At 33.1% G+C, this 11,970-nt stretch overlaps 1 protein-coding gene across 1 annotated transcript in view; it reads right to left on the bottom strand.

Annotated features, from left to right (window-relative positions):
• LOC112211575 (uncharacterized) overlaps window positions 1–11,970 on the bottom strand; it is a 42,775-nt gene that overhangs the window by 14,441 nt on the left and 16,364 nt on the right. The window contains exons 4-5 of the mRNA XM_067047585.1: window positions 8,385–8,453; window positions 2,346–2,481 (exon numbers count right to left, since the gene is read on the bottom strand). Of these exons, the coding sequence (XP_066903686.1) occupies window positions 2,346–2,481; window positions 8,385–8,453 (205 nt within the window). The remainder of the gene's footprint in view (window positions 1–2,345; window positions 2,482–8,384; window positions 8,454–11,970) is intronic.

Below are 11,970 nucleotides of genomic sequence, written 5' to 3'. Positions count from 1 at the left end.
GTCCCTATTCCAGCTCCTTCGTAAACGTCGTCTCGTATCTGGTAAGTCTCGTGTTGATAGTCCGTTTATATAATCGTTAATAATAATAACCGTTTATATAATGATTTAATGGTTGTTTGTACATAGACAGTTCGTAAGTCTTTGTTAATTATTTTTAACGTCAATTTTTATTCCCCCTACCTATACTTGGCAGACTCATCAATTTTGACTAGTAATTGAGGGTTCCTGAATATAAGGCATGAAATAAATAATTTAATATAAGATAAATCAATTAAAAGTTAGTCAGTTATGAGAATATAATGTGGTCAGAAAGTATGCTATATGATGATGATGAAATACATTATATAATTGCATTAGCCTTCTTGTGAAATCGATTGTAAAGAATGCAGTTCGTTAACGCTATACCGTTACCTCATTAAAATTCCATTATTCGTAAAATGAATATATTTTACGTCTCAGAAGATTTAATTGCTGCCATGAACAAAACATAGACATAAATGAGAATTGAAATTATTATGTAAAAAAGATTAGTATAGTTAGCGTATCATGAGCATTTTATGTAAAAAGAAAGGTATAGTTATTATTTTCGTGTCATAATACAATGTTTTTAGTTGGATAAGAGTTAAAGTTTTTTTATTGGAATTTTGAGTTTATTATTATTTATAGAATTTTCCTTTTTAAATTGAATTAGTGTTTATTTGCATCTATTTTACTACATATGTAAATTTCATGTTTAAATCCCTTTAAACCATTTGAGTTTTTGGGTTACACTGAACCAGTGGATCACCACGTTTTTTGTCCTACTGCTCCCTTATTTTTAAATATAAAAATATAAATATTTTTCCTGATATTACGAAGCGCCCTGGAAATTAAATTTTTAAGAATTTCAATGGAAATTAATAGGAAATATGTAGGTATTAATTTGTCTACCTTTTTCGTAAAACATAGGAAAGAAAGGTGTAAATTAGTAACATTGAACTTTGAAATTATGAAACTCTTTATTGTAATCAGAATAGAATGTAATACAAAAAAAAGTTAAAATATTCGAAATCATCTTAATGAGAAGGATGAACCTGGTGTGTTTACTAATTTAGTAATCCTCGGCTCTATTATAGTCAGTAGTAATATTGTTCACCGTGACAACTTGTAGTTATTCATCGGCCCCCAAATGCACCTGTGGCCATCACCGCCCCCCTGAACCTACCAGGGGGTGCCCACTTTGGAAATCACTGCACTAAACCATCACATTCCTCACGTATCCAATCCTTATTCCTTAGCTTTCCTTACTTTTCCAAAAATAAAGTCATCCATTATCCATTAAAGGAATCTATTAATAAAAGATGACAGGCCCTGTGGGATGAAAGTCCACCCAGTAAGTTGAAATCTATAAAGAAAGATGTGAAGTCCTGGATTACATCAACCCGAAGTAGACGCCGTGAAGAAGTAGTGATCACCCGACTCAGAATAGGACATACCCGACTGACACTCATCCATCTCATAACAGGAGAGGCACCTCCAAAATGTTCAAAATGTAATAGCAATCTGACCGTCAAACACATTTTTGAAGAATGTCGTCACTACACATCAACTCTGAACCAGTTAGGGATACCAACAAATGTTCCAATGGCGTTGAGAAACGACGGATCTGTAATTGTAAAAGTCATTAAATTCATCCATCAGACTAACTTAATAACCTACCTTTAATTATAATAATTATCTATTTAACTTGCCTTATTTTTTAAATTAGAACAGTCAGTTATCTGCTTTTCACCATCCTTTCCAATATCGTAATGATTATTAAACAAATTATAATTGCCACGAATTTTATTATAGTTGGTGCGGATCAGTACACCATACCAAAGCTATGACTAAAACAACTAGGCCTTACCAAAGCCAACAACCAACGGGCTTGGGGTTGATGACCAGGCTGTTAAACGCCCTTTCAAAACTAACAAACAAACAAAGTCATCCATTAGGACCTCAATGTTCCGTATGTTTCCAATTCGGCCAGAACCGGACACCAATTCTTTCGTGATAAACTTCCTAATCACCAAAACCTTGTTTTAACCTGGCTTTTCCATCATTAGCTGATTATCTTCGTATGCGACTGAAAATAAGATGTCCTCGAGATCTTCTCTAGAAATGCTATTGGAATTCTATCAATGAATAGATTCGCCACATGTCTCTATCATGCCATTGTATAACTAACATCAAATTTACTTATTGTTTATATATATTTAATAGAGTTGTAAATACCAATAAATAAATTTTAAAATAAAAAATAACTTTTTTTTTTATATGACCGTCCTATAAATGAAATTGATGTCGGAGATAGTATACATTACCCGGTCCCGAAGGCAGAAAACAGTTCCGTGACGTATTCATGACTGTTGCAATCCTTGGGACAATCGCAGACCATTCCCTCTTCTTCATCTTCTTCCAGCTGGGACTTGGAAGCCGGTTGCAGATAGTTCAGTTGTTCTGAAACAATGATAGCAGAGATACATGTGATATTGGGTAAGCATTGAAGGGAACTAAATCAATGTCGAATTATATTCATGCGTTGCGCTGGTAAAAATAAAGGGCAAGTAATTGATAAAATTATACATAAAATATTATCTATATTAGAGTTATAATATAAATATATTAGTACAATATAAATATCATCTGTATTAGAGTTATAATATAAATATAAAAAAACAATAAATGGTAGTGTAAGGGAATATGAGATAAATATTACCAATATTAGAATTATAATATAAATATATTATTTTTTTAAAGTAATATCTTCTACTGGAAGAGTTGTTTTTTTTCAACTAATTAGAAATGATGAATGAATAATACTCTTCCTTGTTTTAATTATATTTTATTACATTACAATGAAAAAAGGTTTCCGGGTTGTCACCCCATCTTCAGGCTGCTAGAACATATTTTCAAATTTACAATATATCACATTATTTATTAATTTTTTAAATAAAATAATTACTTGATTAACATCTCTATCTAGTATTAGATAGAGTTGTTATTTGAGAATTTGTTCTAGCAACCTGAAGATGGGGTGACAACCCCGACATGTAGTTTCATTGTTATAAAATAAAATATAATTTAAACAAAGAAGAGTTTTATTCATTCATCATTTCTAACTAGTCAATATATTATTATAATATAAATAATATCTATATTAGAATAAATTATGTATTATTTATTATCTATTATCTATTATCCACAATATTCTCCCTTATCTTTTATCTGTCTTTTTCTTTTTATATTTAACTCATTCTGGCTTGTACTAACATTTATTACTTTATATATAATTTGTTTCTTTACTATACAACTCCTATTTGGTTCATTATTTTCCCTTTTTCTAGATCTTCATTTTATTCGCAGTTCCCTCATTTTCCGTCTTTTGGTGTGTACTATATTTTTATATTTCTCTTTTATCAAATTTTTTATTTGTTATTGTTTCCGTTTTCTGAACAAACCTGATGTTGTCTGATTTTTACTTTCAAATGTTAGGGTGATTGTTGAAGTAAGTTAAAGAAGCTAATTTAACTAAAAATCTTCAAACTTATTCTCAAGCTCAGACATATTTATTGATAAATCTTTCTTGTTAATAAGAACTGAACTCCTAACAGCGCTCCAGTGGTCAGCTTGATAGCTATACTTCACAACATTATTTTAACTGACTTATAAACCAGCATATTTAGTATAAGTTTGTTTATATTAAATTATAAAAGTAATTTTTTTTTGTCTAATAAGCTTTTGTGGGCTGTGAGGTATTGTATTTTTAAATTTCTCTTTTATCAAATTTTTTGTTTGTTATTATTTCCGTTTCCAATAAAAATATAATTTATTGTTTTATCATATTCTAATTCCTCAATACTTGATCAATGTAACCAAATTAAACATAAAAAATAAAATACTGGAAGATTATTGATTGACCGTGTGTAAAGATGAAAGGAATATGGTCCGGATGCGGTCAAAAAAACTCAAATAGTAGAACTACACATAAAATAGTGCAGTTCTACTATTTGAGTTTTTTTGACCGCACCAGGACCATATTCCTTTCATAAAAAATAAAAATTAATTACACTGTGCTGCAACAGTATTTTTATTGCAATGAGGTGATTTAGCGAGGGCCATGCAGTTTTTCAACACAGGTTCCCCCCCCCAAATTTATGGTTATTTACTATATAGAGGTGTCCTGAGTGTGCCTAAGGGGGGCTCCCGAAGTCGAAGGATTGATCCAAGGCAACAGTTGCAATATGATATAACTCTCCCCACGAAATTACAGAAATATTTCTAAATTATTTGAAGATTAAGTTTTTGAGTTATTAAGTTTATTGACTGTGTGTAATTATGAAAAGAAGATAGTCCGGGTCCGCTCTAAATAACTCAAATTGTAAAAAAATAATTTATAATGATCCAACGTTTCTCCCAATTTCGCAGGGCTTCATCAGGGCTATCAGGTTCTTAAGTATATTTAGTAGAATATTTTTTAAAAGCACGTAACCCCCCTCAGAATTGGTCCAGGACTATCGTAACAATACTTTTGGGTAAAATAAAAGCAGTTCTGTATTTGGGATTCTATGGCATTTCTCAAGTTTACAGTAGAGTAGCCTGAACAGATGTTTTCCCTCGAATGAAAATGGACTTACTATTACAGTAAACAGTAGATCCCTTCAGTTCGCCGAGTTTAATCCCGAAGTAAACTAAGGAATTAGAGGGAGCACGTGCGGCGTTACCAATTTGGAGAGAGCGTCGTAATTCGGATTTCTCTTCATGTTAAATTTTTTGTTTTTGTTTTAGGCCTTGAAACGAGTAGGAGTAGAAATTGTGGGGCAATGGAGTCCGGTCAAATGGAGGCCAAATAAAGAGTCTTATAATTTCGACTCGCGTTGGCTCGATGACACCGTGGCCAAACATAAACCATGGCTCAGTTCATATATAATATTAGGGGTATTCATGATGTTGTGTTAAATGTTAAATGTTTTACCATGTTAAATGTTATAAGTATAAGATTGTGAGCAGCCCTATTTAAAGTCATGTTAAACGTTAAATGCATAAGAGCCCCTAGCGGATTTTCTCAGCAATTTGTTGTATAAGCCTTTATGTTTATAACCATCCTTCCAGACCCTCATGTTATTGTTTACTTCAGTTTTGATTTAAGTAATTAATTACAACATGCCTAGAGTGAGTGAAAAGTGGAATTTGTGTGAAAGTTTAGCTTATGAAATGAAATGAAAAAATAACTTTATTCTGGGACAAATGTCCCCAAGTGAGATTTTTTTTTTTGGCGAGCGTTTACAAATTACATTGGTTTTTTTACGGTTTTTTTTTCTCAAATGTATCATTAAAATTATCCATTCTAGTTTAATAACAGGGAAAACACACGAAAGAACTGAGCTGTCACAACAACAAAAATGGCGGCGATCTCAACTGGTCTATTGTGTGACGTCATTCTCCATTTAACAGACCAAGTAACAGATTCTCAGCCATGTTAAATGTTATTCCGTTTTACCACGGTAAAAGAAGACAATTTTTTTCGATTTAACATGAGTTTTTCCATTTAACACGCTTTAACATGTTAAACCAAAGATCATGAATACCCCTATTATAACAACTTATTCGAATGATACGTCATTTTGGAATTATGTACAAAACATATCCACTTTATTTTTCGGAGTTCATTTATTGCAATTCTGGGAAAATTCGAAGAGGAATTCTTTGAAATTTTTTATTTCATCAGCAACGTTAGAATTTAAACAGGAAAATTTTCAGAACTTCTCAAAGATGGAACTGGGGCCGCCCATAGCTCAGTGGTTAAGACACAGTCTTACCAATTTGATGTTTATTGGCGGTGCCGGTTCGAATCCGGCCTGTGACGTTGACTTTTTTCATTGAGTGGCGGTCCCACAAAATGAAGAACTTTGACCCCCAACCATGGTTAGGCAGTATAGGACTCCAATGGGAGTCTTGGCCGACGTCGGGTTCAAAGTTAGGATTCTTATAAACCCAAGAATTCTTGCACCATCAGAATTGACAGGTGGGGATAATTGATTCTTCCATTTTGCTCAAGAAAATTATATTTACTATGAGAATTTTAATTTTATCGCGTAATAACATCACTTATTAGAATAACTTATCAATGATAATTTTTTTTACTTTGGCAACGTAGCCAACACTACGCCGTAGATCTTTGCCGGATTCACTTTAATGTTGACCCGGTTTAATTTGCCCATGACCTTCTGGCAATCATTTTCTGCTTGCACCAGGGCTGTAGAGGATCTGAAGCTACCGATATAAATAGTAACATCTTCGGCATGTGCAGCCATGGTCTCTATGGTGGCCAAATACCTCTATCAACACGCTGTTTAGGACTTTAACGCCAGCAACAAATCCAAAACATCTCTGAATGCATGTGCAACACAGTCATTAATTTTTTTAGTGTTAGCTATTAGGTGTACCCCAAAATCTAGAGACTTGGACATCATGAACATCTCAATACAACCCATAATCGTACCTCAAAACCTACTTAATCGAAAATGTAGCAAAGCAACAAAAAAAGAAGCGACTTCAAATAGCGTGTACACAAGAGTACTGTTTTTGTTGTATATAATGTAATATTTCTGGCAATAGGGATTTGAAAAATTAAAAAAAAACAAAAATTTCAAGTAGCCTTAATATATAATAGGCTCTGTCTAAACTCGCATCTTTATTCTGCACCAGCAGACAGAGGGACTATAGAAGGGGCAAACAGTTTAGTATGTGAGACTTCAGTTGCAGCTCCCCGCACCCACAATAAACAATAAATTTAATTATATTATTTCAAAATTTTTCGAGACCAGGTAATATTTATCAATTAATTAATTTAATATCCAAAATAGTCTCAACACTATATATTTATTTATTTGTCCTACGTTTCGGCCCTTCCAGCCATCCTCAGGGACATCTTCAACATAAATTTCCTCTCACATTAATTGTTTTCTCCTTGCAGGCTATTTTGCCCAGGTCAATATCTTTATTTAAGTCAAAAACCTTTCTATTTAAAATTTTAAAAAACCATTCACTATCTATTCTATAATATTGTCCACACTATAAAAACCCACACCATATAACAAACCTTTTATCTACAGTTTATTGTAGGTACCTACCCCGTATTGTTGATAATGTAATTGATAAGATTTTAATAGATATTGTAAATTGAATAAAATTATAATAAGTGAAGTACTGGATAAAAATAGGTGATTTAACACTATATGATGAAGGTTAATAAATTGCTGCATAGTGTTTGTCTAATTTAGTCATATTTTATAGATTAATCGACTAAGACATATTATTAACGACATGAAACCCGCCACTCCCACCCTCCATGGTAGCCTTACTTCTCTGACTTTTCAAACAGACAATTATAGCGAGTAGGTTGGTCGATGAACGACATGCCACAATCTCACAAGAGGTGATCGTAACACTAAAAAAAAGGCTATACTTCCCCGCCGGACCCGCGCCGTTAAACATTTCTTTTTTCAAACCTCTTTATTTTTTATATGATTACATAATACATAATAATATAATGCAATACATTATACATATACAATTTACATTATATCTTGGTTTGCCGTATGGCATTATAAGATGAGCAAATGGTCCCCTGAAGGCGGTTATACATTGGTGGCATGATAGCTGGGGGGCTTACAAGAAATGGGGAGGGGCTATTCCGGCTGGTGATGTTGGTGGTATGATGACTTCAAGCTGCAGAGCCCGAAGTCCTTCCCTCGGCGAGGACGTCTACCAAGGGGACTGTGCTTTGCCACAGACCTTGAGTCCTTCAAAGAATTTGATGTGCCTTCGGCCTATATACTCCGGCACAGAGGGTAGCTGGAGTTCCTGGTGAATGGTGGTGTCTCTGGCCCTCTGTAGAGTAGTTCCACGGACGATTCGCCGGAGGACGGAATTCTGATAGCTCTGCAGCTTTTCAAGCGTGTTTTGGTAGAGGTGACGCAGCAGAGGTGCACCATAGAGTAGAGTCGGGCGGATTATCGCCTTGTAGACTCAGACTCCGCTAAACACCCGGAGAGCGACGGCCCTATATCACTTTTGAAATATTAGCTTAAAACGGGAAGACTTTAAAATAGTTTAATCGAGCAATATTTAAAAAGCGCCTGAAATTGAAAAACGGCATGCAACCTTCTCATGATATTATTAGTTGTGATATAAATAAGGAAGGATAATTTATTATTCAGAATGTTTTTAAAAATAATTTTTAAAGATTAGATTATAATTGAAATTGATAATTAATATGTATCCTAGAGAATGGCCGAAACGTTAGAGTTATGAGGAAATAAACATGGATATTTTTGATTACAATTGATGAAAATAGTTACCGTTGAAGGCACTGAGGCAGAGGAGACCTTCCACGTTGCAAGGTTCAGCTGGTGGTTGCGTCAGTGAATCTGCAACCGATGTTTTCTGTCATTTGATATATTATTAAATAATCTAGAATGATAATTTAGACGAAGAGCAGTCAAAATTGATATTCATCAAATGAAACAACAGGCCATCTAAAAATCAATTATAAATATTTACTGTAAATAATTAAATAACTCATTATTTATTTGCAAGATAATTTCAGTGTAGTCGATAACTGTTTTATACTAAGGTTATTTCTCGAATAGTTCGAGTTGAGTTGCACAAAAAAAAATGCACTTTATATATAACCTTTCTTGAGACTGGTTATAAATAAATGAAGAATTTATTTATAATCTTAATATTTTCTTGAGACTGGTAATTCTTTAATAAATAACTCAAATACTATCCAATTATATTGGATCACCCCAGGTGATAAATGTTTATTAATAGTGTTTGCAGAGAAATAATTTTTGACTGTTTTTTTAATGAATAATTAACAAATTAGATATAAATGTTTTGACCTGGGCAGAATAGCCTGAATGAAGTTTTAGAGTTTTTAAATTATATGTTTGCAAAGTGGTAATGAGATGTCCCTGAAGATGGCCGGATTGGCCGAAACGTTGGACGAATAAAAGAAATAAAGTTTTGAGACTATAATTGGATAGTATTTGAGTTATTTATTAAATGAAGAATAATTAATTATTCTGGGACTAGGCCCCTTTAGAACAATTACAAAGGCAATTTTAATTTTATAATAACATTTATTGGCCATAAAACAGTGTGGCCACACTTTGTTTATAACTTATGTGCAGAGAGAAATACACATATTAATTAAAAAACCAGCTTACTAAGTAAAAAAAAAAGAAAAGTTAATTACAAAATATCTGTACTATTATAATAATAATTGTCTAAATAAATAAATTGTATCCAATTTTAATCTCAAAAACATATATTTTTCTTTATAAATCCGACGTTTCGGCCAATTCGGACATCCTCAAGGACAATCTTAAAACCCTATTAATTTTAATAAAAGTTTATGAAAGCTACTATGCCCAGGTTATTAATATAGTCCGAAAATGACTCAAATTTGTCAATTCTCTACATTAAATTAAAAATTAAAACAGTTGTGATACTGTGATCAAAAGTTTATCACTGACTGTGGTTAAAAGTTTTAATCTTTAATTTAATGTCAATGATTGACATAATAGAGTTATTTGTGGACTGAAATTAATAACCTGGACAGAATAAAGTTTTTTAAAACGGATGTGGTTCTAAAATTGTATTAAGATTGTCTTTGAGGATGGCCAAATTGGCCGAAAATTAGACTTAAATAGGATAAAATGTATTTATATTAAAGAAATATAATATTCACTTAAATTTTAACCAGTAAACGAAAACATTATAATGTTAAAACTATTAATTGCTAGAAGATAGTTCAGGTGTAAAATAAAAATACAAAATAGTTTTTATAAATATTTTTTAGCTTAACTGACCGCCACCCGGACTATCTTCTTACAATCAAAAATTAATAATGAATTAGGTGTACCACAATTGAAGATTTGCGATCCTCAGCTCACTCGGCTCCTACACAAATTGGTTCTTTACACAATCCATCCAAGCCAGATGTATTTGGGAGGATTTCAGAAAAACGGCCGGAATAATTTTCCGTTCGTTTACTTCTATTCGAGAATAACCAGAAAATCACTAAATATCCACAGAGCTGAACCCAAAGCAGATTCCTAACGGCACTCCCTTTTAACTAACCTGTTTATTTCGTAGATGCTTCAAGTAACCTTTACCCTCTTATATTGGAGGTTTTTTCCCATTGGACAAGATGCTGGAAAATCAGTGTCATCCAGACGGTTTCAAAGGAGCAAGATTTGGCAAGCAGGAGCAAAATAACAAATCGCTTTGGCCTCTATGCAATAACCGCGCTTCCACCACGCAAGGACGCCTCTAAATAACGATAGGGGTATTCAAGATGTGTTAAATGTAAAATGTTTTACCATGTTAAATGTTACGAGTATAGCATTGTGAGCAGCAAGTCCTGCTAAAGGTTAACTGCATAAGAGCTCCAAGCGGATTTTTTGAGCCTAAAGTGAGTGAAAAGTGGAAGTTGTGCAAAAAGTTTGACTACTGAGTTTCAGTAGATCTTCTTTCTTTGTGAGGAAGAGAATCAAGATGAGCTAATCGACAACTGTCATTACATTATTATTATTGTCATTCATTGCTTTATTAGTTTTAAAAACATCCAAAACAAAACTAATACAATCAAAACACAAAATACGATCAATTAACCTAACACGACAAATAAAACGGTGACGAGCTCAGCTGGTCCGTTGCGTGACGTCATTCTCCATTTTACAGACCTAGTAACAGACTCTCAACTATGTTATATGTTATATCGTTTTAACATGCTAAAGGAAGGAAATATTTCTCTATTTAACATGAGTTTTTCCGTTTAACATGTTAAATTAAAGATCATGAATGAGCAACTTGTTGACCTTTTAAGAGAAGAGGAAGTTGACTTTTCAAGATGATAGTTCAAAAATTCTTAACCCATTTTCTGTATCTCATTCAAAATATTTTCTTTCCTTCTATTTATATTCTAATTATTTTGTCTCAGACTTTTCCACTTGTTAATATTCCTACCGCTCGCAGTTAATATCCACTTTCTTGAACAGTTGTTTCTTCCTAAGATTGTCCCCTATCATCCAGGTTTCTTCACTAAATGGTTTAATTATCAATGTTATGCTTTTTAACACATTTCTGTTTCTTTTAACACTGATATTTCTAATTCATAATATCGAGTTGAGGTAAGGTATGATCTTTTTTTTATTGGATCATTTTGTTTTTTTTAAATGCTATATTTTATTGAACGAAATTATATAATGATCGAGCGCTAATATCCATTGATATTCCAGAAGTCCTGTGTGTCAATTACCTCAAAAGGAGGACAATTCCCTGGAGGTCGGGGACCTGGAAGACATTAATTTCCATTGTCGGCGGCGAACAGAGGCAGAGGGCCGCCATTGTACCGAGCCTTTCTCTACTCCGGCTGTCATTCCATTGGCCAATCTTCTAATATCCGGAAGGTTTTTCCAGGGGAATAGTGGCTGTGGCAAAGGGCATTTCACCTTCTATTTCATTTCATAAAAGAAATGGTGTGGAAAAAAATCCCCAAATTTTTAAATTATTATACTGTGGGTAGGCCAATGACCCCTGAACCTTGCCTTTTAATGGAATATATTCTCTAAATGGTAACGAAGGGGCCCATCTGCTCAGAGCGGTAATTTTTCTAGGCAGGAAGAATTTGAAACCAAAAATGACTATTTGGTACTTTCATTACACAACTCTGTAATATGACAATTAGATCTACAGAAAAACGAGCAAGAGTCTGGAAAAACCTAGAGCGTGAAATTTTGTTCAATATAAAATCAATATTATTTAAATGTATTTTGGATGATTCAATGCACTGTCGAATTCTGGTGAAATTTGAAGCCAGGGAATAAAAGATACAATTTCACGGAAAACGGGTTACCAAAAATAATTTACGGACCA

This window comes from Halyomorpha halys, unplaced genomic scaffold (assembly GCF_000696795.3).
Source record: "Halyomorpha halys isolate HHAL.00 unplaced genomic scaffold, Hhal_1.1 Scaffold1146.1, whole genome shotgun sequence".
Lineage (NCBI taxonomy): Eukaryota > Metazoa > Arthropoda > Insecta > Hemiptera > Pentatomidae > Halyomorpha > Halyomorpha halys.
The sequence above is the reverse complement of the archived record's forward strand: the minus strand, read 5'-3'. Positions and strand labels throughout refer to the sequence as shown.